We start from the raw sequence: 20,522 nt of genomic DNA, 5'->3' as shown, positions 1-20,522 counted from the left end.
ACATTACTGGACAGAGTATTTATCTTCTGGTAGCAATGCCCACACATCTTAAAGGACAGGAGAGTTTATATTCAAATATATACATTATATGTATATCTTACTTAGTCTAATTCCATGACATGTAGTGCTGTGTTACAGTACTCACTACTCTGTGCTGCTGATGGGCACTCAACTTTGTCATCTTGTCTTCCTCAAATGTTGAAATGCTGAGGTTGAATAATGGTAGTGTATACAAAACACAGTGTCTCGGCAAGAACTGTTTAAGTTATTATCTTTATAATGCAGTGCTTGAGAAGTTTTCATCAAGTATTTATCCTGCAGTTGGAAGAGCTGGGTTGGATTCCAGAATAGAAGATGATGTGTGATGTGTTTGCTGCAGTCAGTGTGGTGCTACAGCACACAAGATTACAAGTTCAGATTGTTTAGGTTTCGGAAGGCCTTTGGTGGAAAAGCCAAGGGACTGATTACAGAATCTTGCTGCATGATACAAATTAAATAACTATTATAAATATTTTAAAACTTGAGGAATGTTGGTTTGCATACAGGAATGAGGTTCTGCCCGGACATGAAGTATGAAGAGCTAAAGAAGGAAGAGCTTGTCATTTGCATTTGTTTTGCTGTGTGACTTGAAGAAAGAAAGGTTTGAGGTGGAGAAAGAAGAGAATGAGTCAGGGCAGAAAAAGCCAATTTGTGCACCAAAACTTTATTCCATCAAGATGAAAGAAGTTTCCCCATAGAAAGGGCAAAGGAGCAGATTAAGAAGTTCATTAAGGAAGGATGCTGCAAATACTGGTGTCAGCTTTGCTGTGTGGGTCAGGAGAAGAAATGCATGTTGCTTGGTGTTGCCATTTTTCCAAATAGATTTGCAAGCTACTACTGTGGAGGATGTTAATACATCCTAAAATTGACATGCCATATTTACTACTCTATATTTGCAAATCTGTGTATATGAAGTCTTTATTTAATCATAGTTTTGAAAGCAAATTAAACATGATAGGCTTAAATTTTGCCAGCTGTTTTATTTGCCTACTAGGTACATGATATGGTGCCTTTCTTTTTTCCTTTATACTCATGCTGTTAACACAGTGAAATGAAGAAAGTCTTAAAATCCTTACAAACTGAAGCCATCTGGCTGTTCACAGCTGTAATGCTATCCAAATGTGTAAATTACTAAAAATGTACTCCCTTACGCTTAGGAGCACAGGCCTGAATTTGGTGCTGAGTTCCTCTGTCTGAGAAGCTGGGATCAGAAGTTTTTTAGTCATGGTTAATTTAGTGCCATAAATTTTGTTGGGATTGGAGAGAATAGGAGATTGTGAAGTGAGAGTGTTTGTGAGAATAAAAAGAGTAATACGTATCTAGGGAAGGAGAGAAATTACAGGCAATTTTTAAATTGGATTAAATAGGGGATCCTAATTCTTATCTGACTTCTGTTTTCCTCTGATTTTGGTCCAAACACAAATCAACTTTATATATAGTTTTTTGTATGTGTAAGGTAAGTATTGCACAAATACCCCTGCACTGACAGGGGATTCATGCAAGGAAAATATCCAGTTAAATAATGTAAGGCCTTGTTTTGGTACTTCGAATTTCAGATGGACTTATTTAGAAGCAAATTGGACAAAGTGAACCACAACAATTAGAATAGAAATGCTTTTCATTAGTTTCCAGGTAATTGTGAATTGCATGGGAACACTGTAAACCTGTGTTGCCTGAGGAAAGAGCTAACTTCCAGCATTATTTAACTAAAAATGTGCATGAAGAGCTGAAAAGAGCTCGAGTTACAGTCTAGAGGACTTCTCTGTTTAAGCTTGATGTTTTGGCATACAGATGCTTGGAGTTTGATCGTGTTGTGACTAAAGATCTTGATCTGGTTCTAATATCCTGTTTAGTTCTTGGCCATACCTCATGCAGCACTACTGGGTGGGGACAGTGGCTGGACAGTGGCCAAGCAGGAAGGGACCTGGGGGTACTGATTGACAGCAGGCTGAACATGAGCCAGTGTGTGCCCTGGTGGCCAAGAGGGCCAGTGGCATCCTGGCCTGTGTCAGGAATTGTCACTGTTGGACATGAAATGATTCACACAGATGCAGCTCAAAGTGTGATGAAAGAAGAAGGGAGTTTATTTATTCTTTCAGTGTTTATAGGTTTCCAACCACAACCAGGGATTGGATAGTTAGGTTACCATCTTCCCAACCACACTGGCTGTGAGAGATGTCTATCAAAAGGCATATCTTTAATGGAATGTATAAACACTTACGTTTATAGTTACTTTCCTGGGAAAGTGGCTAGAAATTATGAAAATACTGAAAGGTCTGATTCTCAGGGCAACAAGGAATAGTATGGCCAGCAGGAGCAGAGAGGTTGTTTTTCCCCTGAACTCGGAACTGGTGAGGCCACACCTGGAGTGCTGTGTCCGGTTCTGGGCCCCTCAGTTTAGGAAGGATGTTGAGATGCTGGAGCATGTCCAGAGAAGAGAACAAGGCTGGTGAAAGGTCCAGAGCACAAGTTCCATGACAAGTGTCTGAGGGACCTGGGGTTGTTTAGCCTGAAGAAAGGGAGGCTCAAGGGAGACCTTTTTCTCTACAATTTCCTGAAAGGAGGGTGTAGCCAGGTAAGGGTTTGTCTCTTCTCCCAGGCAACCAGCAACAGAACAGGAGAACACAGTCTGAAGCTGCACCAGGGGATATTTAGGTTGGACATTAGGAAGAAGTTCTTCACAGAAGGCGTGATTGGTCATTTGAATGGGCTTCTCCAGGGAGGTGTTGGAGTCACTGTCCCTGGAGGTGCCTAAGAAAAGACTGGATGTGACCATGGTCTAGTTGACAAGGTGGAATTTGGTCATAGCTTGGACTCGATGATCTCAAAGATCTTTTCCAAACTAATTCTGTGATTCCATGATTCTGTGGTTCTGTGGTTCTTTGTGTATGTGATGCTTGTTTAAGTTTTCTGTCCTCTTGCAAGTTAAGGTGCTCCTTATCTTCACTGTCTGCTGGAGAAAAATGTAAAGAAAAATACTTTTCAGTGTTTTGAATAATGAAAGTTATTAGTATGCTTTTCTAAGAGAAATGTGTTGATAGGTAGATTCCATCAATAAAGATCCTATTCTGTGAACCCAGGTCTCCATCCATGAAGCCTTCTTCATCCATGAAGGGCAAAGATGAATGATGGCTTCATTACTCTTCCATTACTCTTTGTAATTGCATTATCTGATATACATCTGTCTCAGGGACATGAAATACCTCTGCATGGTGCTTTTCAAAACTTAATACAAATGTAATTCTAGATTAAATGAAGTGATTTAAAATGTTGTTTATAGTTCTTTCCTAATGTTTAATATTTATGATCTCTAAGGTTGCATAGAAAGAAGCCTTTGCTTTGAGTTTAACTAAAAATGGGACAGACATTTCTTAAAATTCCTTTTAATCAAGCAGAAGGTAGTTCACCTGCATTTGATGAAGTTACAGCATGACAAATGCAATTGACCTGTGTGATTACATATGGGATGGGAGATTATTTTTAGTGGTATAAACCATCCTGCTTAGAAAAGGATGGTATATGCATATGTATGTGTGGTTCTGCTTCCTAATTTTCTTGGGTTTAGAATATTTATTTTTTTTCCTAAATATTTAAGTATGCTTGATTGAAATGCTGCACATGACCTAAAGGCATCCAGTAGAGATCATCATGCTGATGCAGAAGGAAATAGAATAAGAACAATAAAGCTTAAGTTGTCATGTTGCATGCAAGCTGTCTTATCCTAAATTTATTTTTAGCCAATTTGGCAAATACGTATTGCTGTATTTGTACTGTCCTGTACAGTTGCTTGTGGTTTCTCTGCATTTTTAAAACAAATACTTATAATTACAGGTACTGACAAGCATTGCTTTGCAATGCTTGTGTTCTGGCATTTCTATAGGGTTGTTTTGTGCAAATATAAGTTATTAGTGTCTGTGTGGATTTGGATCTAAGAATCACATAACAGCTTTGAAAGTAATGTGGAAAATGCAATAATCATATGTCCTTGATAGCTTTAACTGCTTTTTTTATTAGCCCACCTATACAGAGTCTTATAACGCTATTATTTTATAATATTACTTTAAATAATATAGTGGTTTAGACAGAATTTCAGAAATATTTCCATTCATTGCGGAGACACATTCCATCTACTTGAAGACCAAGATAAACACAGTGGGTTTTGTTATTTTATATCTGTGTTTTATTTTAAGAATGTCTATGGCTATCCTCGGACCAGCTGGAGTGGCAAAAATGAAATAAATGAATAGAGACATGTTCGATTGAGAAAGCCCAGAAAGCAACTTTGATAAGGGTGCAGACAAAAGAACATAATCCAAACAGCAGTATAGGGCAACCTCAAAAGACCCCAAAATGGGGGAAATATAACAATATGTAGAACACTGATAACCAATCATCAACAGGAACTCAGAACATAACCTTATATGTGAAATTATAATAACCAATCACCAGTGGGAACCAAGAACATTAATTTATATGGCTTAATGCATTAACATAACATTAACATAATCCCTCCTATCATCCCATCCTCCTCACCATGACCTAACCAGATATTTCCCATGGCCTTAGATTAATGGCCACTTCACAGTTGGCCAAGGTCAACTCATTGTCAGTCCTGTCAATTCAACTCCCACACAGCATGATCAGTGAAACTTTCATTTCAGCTATTTTAAGCTATTGAAAAAACAACTATTTTGGAGAAACTTTCACATAGAGGTACAATGCTTGTATTTATGTAATTGTTCTTGGCAGCAGCTTCAGTAAATCTAAGTTGAAGTTCATCCATAAAATGAACTGACTTTCTCAATCCTCTTGAACCTTGATCTGTTTTGGTGTAATGTTCTGGAGTTGGTGAAGAAGCTTTACAATTGGGGTCTGTAACCCCAAATGAAATTACATCACCTTCTTCTGATTCAGAATTTCCTGCTGTTGCAATATGTGTTTTTCCACAGAAATGAGGAGTAATTCCCTCTCAGACACTGTTGAGATTACACCCAGGGAACAGCGTTAGTGATGTGTTCTTTCACTGCTAAAGACAAGGCATCCTGTTGGAAACTTGGTTCTCTCTCAATGAGTTTACAAGCTTGTTTTAAATAATTCACTTCATCTTGAAGCTGTTTCCCAGGAGACAAAACAGTTATTTTCTTAAAACCAATTTTTATTTTAAGAACAAAGAAACCACGTGGTGATTTTGAAGCTGTAGAATAGACATCCTTTATACCACAGACAATTGGGTTTTCACTCAGAGCCTTTTCTGTTCTTTTTAAAAAATTATTATTATTTGTGGATCCCTTATGGAGTGGACTGTATTGAGTCTGCATCAGTTAGCTGCAAAGTGTGGTGGTGTTTGAGCTCTCTCCTGCATAGGCAGGTTGCAGTGGGGCTGCACGTTCAGGAATGAACACAGAGCAGATTTCATTCATGCATAGTCCTCCCTTAGAAGGAAGCAAAAATAGCAGCCACAGTGAGCATTTCTTTTCTCTGCTCGTTTCAGAAACATTTCTACCTCCAAAGCTGGCATTGCTTTTCTCAGATGATCTGGTTTCAAGCTGTGCTGCTATTAAGTACTTCTACTTAATAGTCAGGTCAGTGTCCCTGGAAAACATGATGTTTGCAATCTTTTGTGTTGGCCCTTCAAGGATCATGACATTTAATTGCAAAAATCTCAGGAATATCCCTGAGAAATTCTGAGGCTTTTAAAGAGGGTCCATCCATACAAGTGTAATGACTTTTGAAGGAGGGGAGGTTTTGGAATAAAGATTGAAGCATGTCTATTTTCTACCAAGAAAATGAGTCTGTGCTGGAAAGGAAACACATGTTAAGACTGGGTAACCAGAAAAGAGAGTTGAGATGTGAGATGGAAAGAGTAAGCTGCTCTTCAGATTTTGATCACAAGCTTTTTCTGCTTCTAAGGCCTGACTGTTCTGTTTTTTCTAACACACACATTTACAAAGATGTCACAGTGTATTTTCTAAATTTAAAGAGGTTTGGTGGATTCTAATTGGACCCATGGCAGTTCAATGGGGATGATTAGTACTTTCTCATGGCCTTTGTTTAATAATATGGGTATTTCAGTTATGTTACCTGAGTTTGTGTTTGGTTAGTTTGTTACATGATGAGTACTTGATACTTTTTTTCTCTTGCCATGATAGTCCAATAATTTTAATAACCAGAGAAAGCAGATTTATATTACATGAAGAAGAAAATAGAGATCTTCATGTTTGGGTTCCAAGTTACTTCTTTGCAAGGTTCACTGGATGCTTCACAGCATAGACTCTTGGCCTCCAGGAGTTATAGCAGGAAAAACACATTATGTTCTCGTTTTCAGTGCTAGACTAGTTGTCCAGTGATGAATGGTAGATGAGATAGTATGCCAGATCTTCACCCCTTAGGGAGAAGAAGGTGGAAGAAAGAATGAATATTTTTTACATTTTTCTGGATTCCACAGCTCTGAGACTTGTTTGGCATCAGCTAAACAGTGAGTGGGAAACATCCCTTTGTGTATGGCTGGTTCTGAGCACTGGTGGATGCTCCAGGGTCTCCTTCTGTTTTTCCTTAGTGCTGAGCTGTCATAGGTTGAACACATCCCACTCTTGGTTTTGTGCTGTTGCGCCATTATACCACACTGCCTGCTTGGCTCAGAGGTTTTGTCTCTCCTTCACCTTTCCATTGTAATCATAGATCCATAAACCCTTCAGCTCAAGGCCCAGTTGGGGAACTTTCACACTTGTGGTATCTGTCTGATGCTGCTTGTCAACGTTTGAAGGGTTCAGGTATGAAAGTGGATGTTTCTGGAGATGCCCATACTACTATTCTCTACTATAGTTACAAAACCTTCTTTGCAGAAAACACATTTGGGACTTGCTACCATCTTTTAAAGTATCCTTATGACTAATGGAACTATAAAATATCTTGTCATTGCTGGAGCACATAGGGGATCTGGTAATAAATTAGAGGTCCTCTGTGACAAGTACCATAGATATATAATAAAACAAAAACCTCTGGGAATGCTTCAGTATAAGTTCATATTTTTTTCCCTTATGCACCCAAAAACAGGATTAATCAAATTTCATGCCTAAGGGCTTAAACAGATGGAATATGAAAGAAAATTTCACCAGTCAGCACTGTAGTAGTCCTGCATCTCTGGAAAGCATGCATTTTTGTAATGTATGAGATAAAACCTTTCATTTAAATATTTCTCACAGCTTATCTAGTTGCACTTAGGCAGTGGTTTAAAGTAGTAAAATCCCAGATTAATATTCAGAAACTAGAGAACAATGTTTAATTTTATTTGAAATATTTCTTTCCTTCCTTTCTAAACTAAAATGCCAACTCTGTGACAAAATCATTAAAATGCTTAAATGCTAAACAGAATTTTCTGATTCAGTTTTCATGTAGATATGTTTTCTCATAACTGCTTTTCCAGGTTGTATTGGTCAGTGGACATCTGGACAGCTGGGACGTTGGGCAGGGAGCTATGGATGATGGTGGTGGAGCATTTATATCGTGGGAAGCATTATCACTCATTAAGGATCTGGGTAAATATTTAATTTTAAGATATTTTTAATGCATTACATTTCCAGGACATTTTGTTTGATGTCTAAACTGGATTTTCTATTTTATCCATGTCTCTGAGCACAAGTATTCATTTTGTCACTTTACCCCTCAAAACAAGTTCAAAACAGACTTTTTAGATTGTTGACTTGATATCCAAGGATGCTTTTCCCCCCTTCAGCAGATAGAATCTGTTTTTCCTCCTTATTCCCTTCTTCCACAAATATAACGTGTGGTCAAGAAGAATGCTCAATGTATTCATTACAAAATAAAATCAGCTGCTGCTCCTGCTCTTATCCCTGGCAGCATTTAAACAATAAACTAGCTTTCCCTGCTTCCCAGTGGAAGGATTTGTGCACTTCAACAATCTCAGTCTCTCTTGAAGAGCTCTTTGTAGACAGGCTCTGTTATGTGATTAGCTGCTTGCATACTACAGTTGTGAACATCAGACATCCCTGTGAGTTCCTATTCCTTTATTTTGTGTTGTTTGAACCTCTAGTCTCTCAACTTCCCAGCCTTGGAATGATTGGATTATCAATCTGTAACTAAAACAAAGTGCATCTGTTTAAATTTTTGGTCTTTTAAGCTAAATAGGATTCTTCTGCAAAGAATCCAAGTGTACTCCTTCTGTTAGTGGTTTTTAATTTTATATTTTTTTATGATGCTTGGAAAATTGGCTGTGTTTCCTTCCCCTTCAAGGAAAAGAAAGTTATTCTGCTGTGTTTGGTACTCTATTCCATTCAGAATAAATTGTTGTCTGTTTCTTAAGTGCAAGTTCATGGTGACATTGTATAATTCTTATTCACTGGGTTTCCCTTCACACATGACTGAAATGTATCACTTTCTTGTTTAAATATTTGATTTCCTCTGGTAGTAGCCTGTGTGTTTGCTGTGCAACCTGTGGTGAAATGCTGTTCTCTCAGCTGGGAAATGCTGAAGCCTTTGCTGGTGCCCTCTGTTCTGGGCAGCTGCTGTGTTCTGCTCTTCTTGTTGTACCCGTGTTCTGCAGGAACACAAGGATGGGAGGGGACTTCTGGCTCTTCATAGCTGTAGGACAGAAAAATAAAAACATGTGAAGCTTGTGTGAGAAACAAATTAATGCCTTTCATTTAAAATCAATTCCATAGATTGTTCAATGAACACTGTGTTTTGAACTGTGGAGACCTTGTTTGATATCCTTTTGGATGCTGATAAATTTAGTCTCACACTAGTACACCAAAAACATTTGAAATAAAGATAAACCAACTCAGTTGTCTCTATGAATGTGTAGAATTTTTTTACTGTGTCTGGGGAGTCTTAAAGCCATGGTGTATTGTGTAGCAATAAAAACTGTGTCTGCATTTACCAGAGTATAACTGATCTTACAGCTGTGGTGATATGATCCTCAAGCAGAAATGAGCATTCTGAAATATGATTTCTAGAAGATGAATTTATATTGTGTAGTAAAAAATAACACCAGTACTTCTGCCATGGTCCTTCAGGTTAATGAAAGCAAAATACTATTACACTATTAAAGCAGGTTTTTCAGTGATGGTCTAATAGCATTTCATCATGATATCACTGTGACCCTTGGACATGGCTTATGAACAAGACACAAATTATGCCTGTTAATTTGGATTCTGAAAATTTCATGTAATATTATAAAAATATTATAGTGTAAATGCAATTCCATAGTTTCAACACAGCTTCCTCCCAAAACCACTTAATAGCTATTGGCTTAGGACCAAATACATTAAATTAATTGAAAAGCCATTAAAATTATGCAATTTTTATTTTAAGCAATACAGTTTGTTTTCTTGCCTCAAGTAAAATTTTTAATAGTTCTTGCTTTTATTTCTAAGTAAATCAGTTACTTAATGTATTGGCCTTTATACATCCTCATATTTCCTCAATCTTCAGTGTTAGCTTTTATTTTTTTTAATTGAGGTGGCAATTTCTATGCCATATTGGTATATTTTTTGTTTGTTTGTTTTGTTTTGCTTTTGGGTTTTTTAGCTTTTCAGACACCATAATAGTTACATGCTCCGTACAAGGGCATACACCAATCCAGCAAAATCTGAAATAGTTTTACATAGTCTTCAAAACTTCAAACATTTAATAGCATTTTTTTTCCCATTTCCATTTTGAATTCACATTAATGTTGTTTCTTTTTGAGGGAAAGTCAACTACATGAAAGTCAGACTGAACTGAAATTATTTTGCCTTATATTAGCAGAGAATGGAATAAAAGTATTTTATTGATGTAAAATCCCATGTATACATTTCAGAAGAATAGTACCTTAAAAGCATAGGGCCAATTGTGATCTGCTCTAGTTTTTGAACACTGCTTAAAGTTACAACCATTCAGTTAGCTCTGGAAAGCAGAAGACCTAACAAATGGAAAGTTTCAGTCTGTCTGAATACTTTGCTTCTAATAGCTGTAATATCTCTCTGCTCATCTTCCACAGTGGGATGATGGGAAGGGGGTACCTGCTGGTGGTGCCATTCCCTCTCATCCTTCTTCAGGGAGGAAGTAAAGGCAGCAAATTCAGAGCAAATGTCAACTTCTGGATGGTAACATTTCAACAAGGCGAATCTTTCTATGTTTTCTGTGCAGCTGCAGTTTCACTCTCAAAACACCCCCTTCAGCAACATATAGTTAAATGTCAGTACCAGCTTGTGCACCTGTTGGTTCCCATGTTGGCTGTAGATATCTCCTGACCAGAGTAAAAAGAAGCATTTTGCCTAGTGCATCCATATCAAGTTCTCTGTATCAACTAAACTCCCACAGCTGCTTGTTTTGCTGGTAGCTAATCTCAGAAAAATTCACTAACTAATGGCCATACTGACTATTGGTGTTCAAAGGGGTCTTTTCTCACTGTTAGTAATGAAGTCTAATGGAGCACAAGGGAAAGAAAAACATGAATTAAATTCTTGAAGTTTATATATACCATTGATACACAATATCTGTGGCAAGCTGTTTCATGGCTGATGTGCTTAAAAAAGTAAGAACTGGAAATGTTTCCACAGAAGTTGTTTATTTGAAGAAACATGAACATTTCAGCTGGTTGTTACTCCTTATTTTTTTTACTGGGAATAAAGACGTTTTTAGAGTTGCTGAGGCAGTTTGTGAACTGGTCTGAACTGGTAAACTCCCTTTCTTCAGGGAATCCAAGGCTGTTGTGATTAGCTGAGGATTTCTGATGCTAATGATTTCTGATGAACCTTCTACACTAGCAGGCAGAGCGTCCGTGGCAGTAAACTTGTGCAATATGTAGTTTGTCCTCTGTGATGTCTGGCAGCTGCTGCCCTGCCCAGCCCTCTGCAGGTTTTAATCTTTTGATCTATTTTAACTAATTTTGATGGAGGCATAAAAATATTTAGGATAGGAAGTTCTGATATACTCTTCAAATGGGTGACTGGGGAGAGATGGGCAAGTGCATTTATTTCCCACCTGAAGAGAGGCAGGAAGAAGGCACTTTTATTATTTTCTTAAAGATGGCAAACACCTGGTTACCAGAACATGTATAGCATTGTGGTAATCACCAGTCTTTTTCCTTTTAATCTGTCTGCAAACTCTGTGTGATTGATTGCAGATATCTCCATGGCAGTATTGAAAGCATTGTTTGGGGTAATTGAGGGATGATGGGAAGACACTGGAGGTGTTTTAGAGAGGAAGGGTTAACAGGTTCCCATCTTTAAGCTGAAAGAAGCTATGGGGTGTTGAATGAGCTGTAATGTGGTGTGATGAGGACCTTTGGATGCTGTAGGAGAGAGAACACTCAAGCAAATTGCAGTTGTCCAGTTTTACAGAACAGCTATGTTGCTAATTACAGCCTAGAAATCTCAAACCCAGCTTGTTTTCAGGTTGCACTTATCATTCTCAAATTTTTAGTTTGTTAGTTTATGTGCAAAAAAGAGCATCTCTGGAGCTGACCAATGCCATTTGCCTCAGCATTTTCATGTTGGTCCGGTTAGTGCTCTGCTGTCATTTGAAACACAGCTTCTCATGTCCCTCTGTCACACAAGATTTACAAAAGAAGCTGCTTTTCCAGGTGAGATGAAAGACTAGCTAAGCAGCTACACATAGAACATCACCATAAAATCCCACAAAAGTTATTTTGTTGCCATATTTTGTCTTTGGTTGGACAGTTTGCAGGGCTTGATCCTGCTTTGTATGTTCTTTGTCAGTTTCTGTGAAGGAGATATTTGTGCTCCTTTCCCAACATTTCAAGCCTGCAGCTCTTCCTGTTTGGGAGTTGTGCACAGGGTGTTTGAGCAGGAAGCAGCTAGTGTGTATCCAGTGGTTTCAGAGTTTTAGCCAGTGCTGCCTCTTGGCTCCTAATCCAGCTGTGCTCCCACATTGCTTGGCTGAGGGGCATTTCCCAGCTGAGGCCACAGGTGTTCTGTCCTCCTCCAGCCCTGCCAGAGCCACCTCACACTCTAGGGCTGGAAATGTGGGCCTTTCATCCCTAAAGGGAGCTTGAAGGAACTGAATAGTGACAATAATAGAGAAAGGTCTTTAGAAGGTGGTTGTATAGCAATGTCAGGTTTCCAAACATAGTATTTTAAATCTCCTAACAGCAGTACGGAGCCTACTGGAGTTAGAAATCCAGTTGATTCTGATGGATGAATTTCAGTGCTTTCTTTTGAAAAGTTTCAGAAATTATAGCTGTTATGTCTCTTTTTAATTAAAACATCTGGAATAATTTTTTTTTTCTGTTGAGAATAGAAACTGATGGGGTATGTTATTTGACACTACAGTCTAGTTTATTTTCAGAGTCCCATCTCTGCTAGCACAGGAGGAATCAAACAGTTAATAGGTTCTTTGTTCACATCCCAGTATTCTTTCAGCAGCATTTACCCACAAGCTCTCTTTCCTTGTTCAAGAAATGTGTTTTCTACCTTTTCCTGGCTGTATTTGGGTCTTGTTTCATTGCTAGCCAGCTCTTGGTGCCCTGCCAAGCCTAGAGGTGCATACCTATCCATGAGCTACTGCTCAATCTGGGGACATCTTCAGAAGTCAATGGCTGAGCTGTGAATTTGTCAAATGACAAACTTTTCCTCTTTCTCTTCAATTTCTTGAACTGCAGCCAGTGTAAGGTGTTGCCAGTGAATGCTCTCTGAACCTCTGCTTCTACTGAAGTAGTCGGTGCAGACTCCAGGAAAGGCTACACTCCAAAGACCTCTGCAGTGGTGGGTTGTGATGCAGAGTGAACAGTTCCCTGCTTGTGCTGTTGTGTTGTACACTGAGCCCGTGTTTGGTCATGTCTGCATGCTGCCTTAACCAGAAAGTCTCCTGCTTGGACTGTGCCTCCAAGTGCTCTTCTTCCATGTAAGAAAACACTTGCTATGGGGACCTGCCAGAGCCAGTGAATACCAGCACTCAAGTAGATGAACAGGGAGCATTTTCTTCTTTCACACCCAGGTGATGCCATTGCTGCTAGAGTAGCTTGATGAAGGAAGAATGATTGTTGACAAGATCTAATCCCAGTCATCAAACCTTTTACACAGCTTTCCTGCATTCCTAGACGATGATGAAACATGAAAAAGGGAGAAATGTATGGTGATAGATGATATGTGCTGTTTCTCCTCTGTCTATTTGCCAGCATTTAGCTGAACTGGGGTTTCATAAATTAGCTTTCCTATAGATTTAGACACAGATCTGGCACTACCAAATGACTGTTTCATAGGAAAAAGACACAGAAAACTACAAAAATGTTTTTAAAACAATGCATGTAAGAATTTTAAGGCACTGAGTTATTATTACTCATAAGGAGTTGATTAGAGAGTTTCCCCCCCTTAAAACTTACTTGAAATTGTAGCTCTTATCTGAATTACACCCATGACTAATGCAACTGAAAAATTATTAGACACATTTTTATACAGTTCACTGTAGTCTTTGTATGAAGTTACATTTCTCCAGTCCAAATTCACTGGCTAATATATGAGGACAAAAGATATGTTTTATTAAAAATATGATCACCAGAATAATTCCTTTTTTGCTAGTTTAATTGAGGTCATATAAATGCAATTTTAACATGCTTGCAAAATATTTTGTTAAACATTTTTCTGAATTTCTTGTGGTGGTGTAGTTGTTTGCTGTCTATGTTGTGAAACATAATTTAAATTACTACTTTTACAGTTTCTGGTTTTATTCTTTAATCAAATATGCCTGATATTAACTTCTTACATTCTTTTCACTTTCACAAAGCTGAGTATTTTATTTGTTCACGTTTTCAATTCTGTTAAATCTACTTGGTATGAATCTCTGCATATGCTGTTACACTACAAATGCATTTATTCCTTCCTTTTAACATTTAGTTGAATGCATATTTAGCAAGTACTTAAATCTTCAGTTTTCATACTGTGTTGACATAGCAGAGGGGCAACTGCAAACATAAAGGTTTGCTAATGTGGTGGTAAATTTAGATATAAAGCCCTCCATAGCAATTTTGTCCTCTGTCTTGTGGAGTTCTGCTTCTCTGCAAGCTTTAATTTATCCACAATATTCAAGAAAAAATCTGAGCTTTGATTATCTATAAAAATCTTAAAAACCTGGCAGTGCTAGCTGTTGTGTGTTGCTGGTTTTTTTTCAAATCTCTAGCACCATTGACCTGGTGAAGTGCTGAAATCCTTCCCAAATGAAGTATGGGGTATCTTGTCCTTACTGTCATTTTTTTTAAGGTATAAATTTTCCATATGGAGACAGAAGTGTTCCTGCTTGATTTTCTGACTCATCAGCTCTCAGAATAGCCTAACAGATTTGTTTTTCTAATCCAAAGAGCAGGGCAGCAGAGGTAGAATACAGACCCACCTCACATTAAGATCAAACCGTCTCTGATATTTGTAATCCCAGAGAGTGTAGAAGTGGGACCCACATTGCCTTTTCTGCTCAACACTTTGATGAGATCACAAATACCTTTAAGGAAGAATGTGTTCCTGAAGAGGAGTAAGGTGTGTTTTAAATGTGGACAGTGTCTTACTCCTTTTTGTGTGACTCAGAGAACATATTGACAAGGACCAGAGCAAGGCATGGGGTGGAGGAGTTCTTCGCTGACTCTGCACTTTGCTTTTTTTACACAGGCAAGTTTGTGTTTCCTGTTCTTCTCCTTTTTTTTTCCCCCTTTTTTTTGATACACATGACTTGTAATGGCTTCATGGCACTGCACAAACCAGTTCTTCATTTAAAACCCCATGTGCAGACGAGCACATTTGGCAGTACTTCTCATCTGAAGTGCCCCTGCTCTGTGCTGCAAGGTGGCAGGAAGGTGTCCACAGAGAAACCCTCCTTCTGGCACTATTGACTTGCAGCCCATAAGCACCAGGCTCTGGGCTTGGCTTCCCTCTTCTCTCCCTCACCTCCCCAGTCAAAAGGCTTAATCCATGCTATTTTTAGTTACTAGACTTGCAAATCATTCACAGATTTCCCCTCCAGTCTTGTATACACAGCTCCTTCCTTGACATTTCCTCTTGGATATTGCATTGCTTTTTAAAAATAAATCTATCTAAAACCTCTCACATTTCCCTTCTCCAGTCTTCTGTAAATCTGCCCTTCTGTCATAAGATCATCAGCCTCCCAAAAAACAGGGGAAAAAAATTGCTTGCATAATCTCAGTGTCTTGCTGCACTGCTGTCAAAGCTGCTGATGCTCTGCAAGTCCAGTCCTTCCCTAGACTGGTTCATTTTGGGCACTGCTGTGCCCCTGTGCCCTCTTTGAAGGGCCTGTCCAAACAGCTGCTCACAGTCTGTGCCAGTGGCGGAGTCGTGTCCTCTCAACCCCCAAAACATGTTTCTGAGCAAGCTGACAGCCCCAGGTGAGACTGAGATGCAGTGTCCGGCTTGGCTCATCACTCCACTTTGATTTCCCTCTCCCCAGCCCCAGACCTGACCATTTTCTGTCTTCTTCCTGCAATGCTTTGTCTCTTCTACTCTAGACTTCATCTCTCTTTACTCCAGACGTTCGACATTCAGAGGTTTACTTGCTTCTTAGTGCTATTTTTTGCAGTCCTCAATGCCACAAAAAGAAGTTATCAACAGACAAAAATCAAGGAGATTGCACTGCATTAGACTGATTTAAGAAGAAAAGAAAGTTCCTGAAGCCAAAAGCTGTTTCCCATGTCTAATTTGAGCTTCACTAGAGAATTAGAAATATGTTATAATCAAGGTTTAAGTAGTACTAAAAGGATTTTTTTCGGCTGTTCTTTGCCTTGGTTTTGGAAGCTTTTAACTTTGAAGCTCTACAAAGGACTTGAGGGTACTGACTGGTGAGAGGGTGGACATTACCTGGCAATGTGCACTTGTAGCCCAGAAAGCAAAATATGTCCTGGGCTGCTTCCAAAACAATGTGGCCAGCAGAGTGAGAGAGGGGATTCTGCCTCTCTGGTCTCCCCTTGGGTCAGACCCCACTTGTGCTGCATCCAGCCCTGAGGACCCCAGCATAAGAAGGATGTGGACCTGCTGGAGTGAGTGCCATGAAGGTGATTACAAGGATAGAACACCTCTCCTACGATGAAAGGCTGGGAGAATTGCAATGGATCAGACTGGAGAAGAGAAGGCTTAGGGATGACCTGATTGTGGCCTTCCAGTACCTGAAGGAAGCCTACAAGAAAGATGAGGAGAGTCTATTTAGAAGAGCATGTAGTGACAGGGCAAGGGGCAATAGCTTCAGGCTTAAAGAGAGTAGGTTTAGATCAGATATTTGGAAATAATCCAGTTTCCTTGGATGAGGTGGTAAGGGTGGTGAGGCACTGGCACAGGTTGCACAGAGAAGTTGCAGATGCCCCATCTCTGCAAGTGTTTAAAGCGAGGCTGGATGGCCTCTGAGCAACCTGACCTAGTGAAATGTCCCTGCCCATGGCAGGAACGTTGGAACAAGATGATCTCTAAGGTGCATGCATGATTGTCATTCAATTAAAAAAACCCAATTTCTTCTTAAATAAATGAGTGCACAGGCACTTTTCTGCACAAGTAGAAAACCGTAGAGGGCTGTATTTCTAATGAGTAAAAGCCAAAGTCCTGGTTTAGAATGGAGATTTCTTCTAGGTCTTCAGAGGGAAAGTCTGGACATCTTCAGTTAACTGTGTTATTACTATCATCCTATTGATTACAGTTTATTTCTGTACATATATTCTTTGAAATTAGGCTGGGAAACAAGTTGCTAGCAGTAAGAGCTTTTCTCTTCCTTGCCCATACTACAAATCAGGTATTAGCAAATTGCACCGCCATTTTGATAATGAGCTCTTATCTTCTTTAGAAAAATAGGGAGTATTGGTTTTATTTTTATTTTATACCGTGGCAGAAATTTTGGAAGTACCAGATATCTTATGAGAAGCACATGCATGATTGAAATATCCAAACTAATGGCACCCAGTAAATCCCCTATGTCTAATCAGCTCCAAACTTGAAAAAGGTAGGGAGTGTAATAACAATTTGAAGAATGTCAGCAACATCATTATGTTTCTTGATACTTTTTTTTGTATAAATATTTATAAATATTTTTGTATAAATATGTTTTAAAGAAATTCCAAGCCACAGGGTAACCATGCAGAAAAGTCCATAGCATGTTTGTTCAGTGCAGCAGAGAACAGTACTTGAGGATGATATATTTGTATATACCTCTCCCTAGTAGCTCCTAAAGCAAATATATTAGTGAATTAGGGAATATAAGAAGTAAGAGAACATAAAGAATAGTTTGGGTTGAAAAACATTGTTAAAGGTCAGTTAGTCCAACCCCCCTGTAATGAGCAGGAACTGCTTTAACTTGATCAGGTTGCTCAGAGCCCTGTCACATCTGACCTTCAATTTCTCCAGGGATGGGGCATCCACAGTCTCTCTGGGCAATCTGTGACAGTTTTTGAGAGTTACACCCTCACTGTAAAAAGCATTTTCCTTAGATCTAATCTGAATCTAGCCTTTAGTTTAAAACCATTGCTCCTTGTCCTTATTGCCACAGGCCCTGCTAAAAAGTCTGTCCCCATTTCTTGTTGATTCCTTTCAGTTACTGGAAGGCTCCTCTAAGGTCTCCCTGGAGCCTTCTCTTGTCTCAGCCCTTCCTCATAGGAGAGAAGTTCCATCCATTTGATCATCTTTGTGATCCTCTCTGGACCCACTTAAACATGTCCATGTCTTCCCTGCGCTGAGGACTTCAGATCTGGATGCAATACTCCAGGTGGGGTCTCACCAGGGGAGGTAGAGGGGCAGAATCACCTCCCTCGATTGGCACTGCAATTTATTCTACTTTATGCTCAGATCAAGGCTTTTCTAGGCCTTTTATGCAGGGTCTTAGGAATGCGTTACTTCCTTGTTTTGCTTTGCTTGTGTGTACAGCTTTTGCTTTCCCCATTAAATGCCTTTATCTCAACACATGAGATTTTTAGCTTTTATCCTCCTGATTTTCTCCCTTGTCCCATTGTGGGGGGAGTGAACAAGCAGCTGTGAGGGGCTTGGCTGCCAGCTGAGCTTAGACCCTGGCACCTGTTAATCTACTCACACCCATTTGCAGTTTGCTTGCATATAAGCTGAACAGCTATTTGATTTGCTTGTGTGTGATCCCAGTGCCTTGACTTGAAGGGAAAATATCTATATCCACAAAGGTGGAATGCTTTTTATGTTTTTGTAAGCTGCTCAGTCTTAAAATGACATTGAAGAAGCCATCTACACACAGTCTTCTTAGAAAATACTTTATCTTTGTGATCCTCCCCATCAGTAAGGATTTATGTTTATAAAGTAGGAAAACGGTTATTGAAGGAAATTGTGTGTTTATAGTACTGATCTCTATTTTGATTTAAAAAAGATGATTCCTTCTTCTGACTTGTAAGCTCTATGACAGTGAAGTGGGTTTATTTTTTTGCTTTACATGTGACAGGCCATTATGATTTGTCTCTACATGTACCAAACAATACATTTCAGTTTTGCTGTGTGGGAATGTCTCAATTCTATCAAACAAGAGCAAGACATATAGGACATAAAGTTCAGGTCTTGCTGCTGTTATCTATGAATGTGAGCAATCACTTTTCAAAAGAAACAGAAAATGAAGTCAATAAGACCTGCACATTGGTATGACTGCAGTGTTTGTGGTACCCAAGGGGAAGGAAAGGATAGCAGCCACTCCAGCACAGAGGGAGTGTAATAGAGTAGGTGTCCTGCTGTGCTTGCTACAGATGTATCCTTAGTCATAGATCGACCATATCGATGTTTTTATTTCATTCTTTAACTTCAGTCCACATGCCCATAGAATCTTTTATGCTTGACATAAACCATAAGAGTATAGAGGCTTTTAAAATTCACCTTTGTGGTAAACTATGATTTTATTTCAGTTAAGGGCAAGGTAGAAGGGAGAAAAAAATGGTAATACATTTTTCTAAAACACTGGAGATTTGGAAATTCATCTGTAGGTTTTTTTTGCTTCTGACAGCCTCTTTATTCTTAATACTATTTAATAAGTCATTTACTCAGATAACAAGGAAAGAGGCAGAATTTTATTTGTGTAACAGTTTTCCTTCATTTTAAAATTGCCTACCCACACCCATTTATATGCTGCACCCATCATAAAACCTAGTTTTCTATCCCAATTGCTATTTTATTGTGTCTTTTCGATATGTGTTTGGGCTGCAATCTAAAAGACTTCTGATTTTGTGACAATGATACCGTGCTTAGGAACCAGTAGTTTTGAAGATGCAAACCAAAGTAATTAAAATTACTTTTCAAAACATTTGTAACTTGAATACAGTACTTCATTTTATTTTCTAATAAAAACATGCATTGAGAATATTCTTAGCAGTTTTAGCTCTGAATACTGGATTTGTTTGCTATTCTTTGGTCAGATTAGCTCTGTTTTTAATAACACGTAGATAAATACTTATCACTTTCAGATTAAGATAATGAGGAAATTAAATTTTCCTCTATAGACTTTGTTTGTATTTAAAATAACTGCCTCCATAGCTTATATATTTTTATTTTTTCAAGTTGCCCATTTGATTTCAGTAGAACACACAAATGAATTTGCTGACAGGAATCCATGAGATGGGAAGAGCTGATATACCACGTCCCAGACTGGAAAGACCAAAGCTCAGCAGGGCTTTTTTATTTCCCTAGCTTCCATGGACAGATGCAATGGTGGGCAGGGAGGGGGCCATAGAATCTCAAATGCCTTTATCACAAGTGAGCTGTGATCATGTCAAGCTCCTGGAGAGCAGGAGCTGAGGTTACAGCCCATCTGAGCTAACCATGAGGACTCCCTGATCACTGGCCCAAGTCCCCCTTAAGGCAGCAGTGGCAGACTAAAGCAGCTTGATTTTTGCCTGGGAGGAGCCAGAAGATGCTGCTTCCCTTGTCTTAAGCATTTCCTACCAAAGCTACCCTCACAGGCTTGGTGGGGTGGGCTGGAGATTGGACTTCACTTTGCATTTTGTGATATGACAAATAAACCTCCTTTTTCCACTTAAACTGCAGTGCTGCTGGAATCATACTAAAGCACTGGCCTCTATGTTCTATACTTTTCTATACTCTATATTATTTTTTACAGCCACCTCTTATAACGAAGCCACTGGGTTATTTGGGGTTAAATCTTATATTAGGGTGATTTTGGGCTTAAATCTTTCTGACTTCAAACCAATAGCTATTTTATTATCCCAATTCTACCTCATAAGCCATCTGACTAATTTGAAAAGCAAAGGAGGCTAATCCTTTTCTGTTGTGATTTAGGAGAGCAGGGAATCCACTGGGAGGCGTGCAGACAGTTGTCTTTAAAATAATGAAGTTTGACAACCTTTCTGTTTACAGTCAATAGATCAACATTCAGAAAATACACCTTTAAACTTGTTTGCACTTCTTTATGAAATATTGGAAAATCCAAGCTCTTTTATTCAGATTTGTGGTATTCCTTGTATATCCTGCCTTCAGTTCTGAGGATTGCTAACATGTAGTTTTGAGGAAGAAATCTTCAGATCATAT

General features: G+C 38.8%; 1 protein-coding gene across 1 annotated transcript in view; it reads left to right on the top strand.

Annotated features, from left to right (window-relative positions):
- CPQ (carboxypeptidase Q) overlaps positions 1-20,522 on the top strand; it is a 150,730-nt gene that overhangs the window by 88,399 nt on the left and 41,809 nt on the right. The window contains exon 5 of the mRNA XM_005517004.3: positions 7,463-7,574. Coding sequence (XP_005517061.1) covers positions 7,463-7,574 — 112 coding nt within the window. The remainder of the gene's footprint in view (positions 1-7,462; positions 7,575-20,522) is intronic.

The sequence above is a fragment of the Pseudopodoces humilis genome, chromosome 1, assembly GCF_049639895.1.
Source record: "Pseudopodoces humilis isolate 2021_Gansu_Grassland_sample_001 chromosome 1, ASM4963989v1, whole genome shotgun sequence".
NCBI classification, from domain to species: domain Eukaryota; kingdom Metazoa; phylum Chordata; class Aves; order Passeriformes; family Paridae; genus Pseudopodoces; species Pseudopodoces humilis.
The sequence above is the reverse complement of the archived record's forward strand: the minus strand, read 5'-3'. Positions and strand labels throughout refer to the sequence as shown.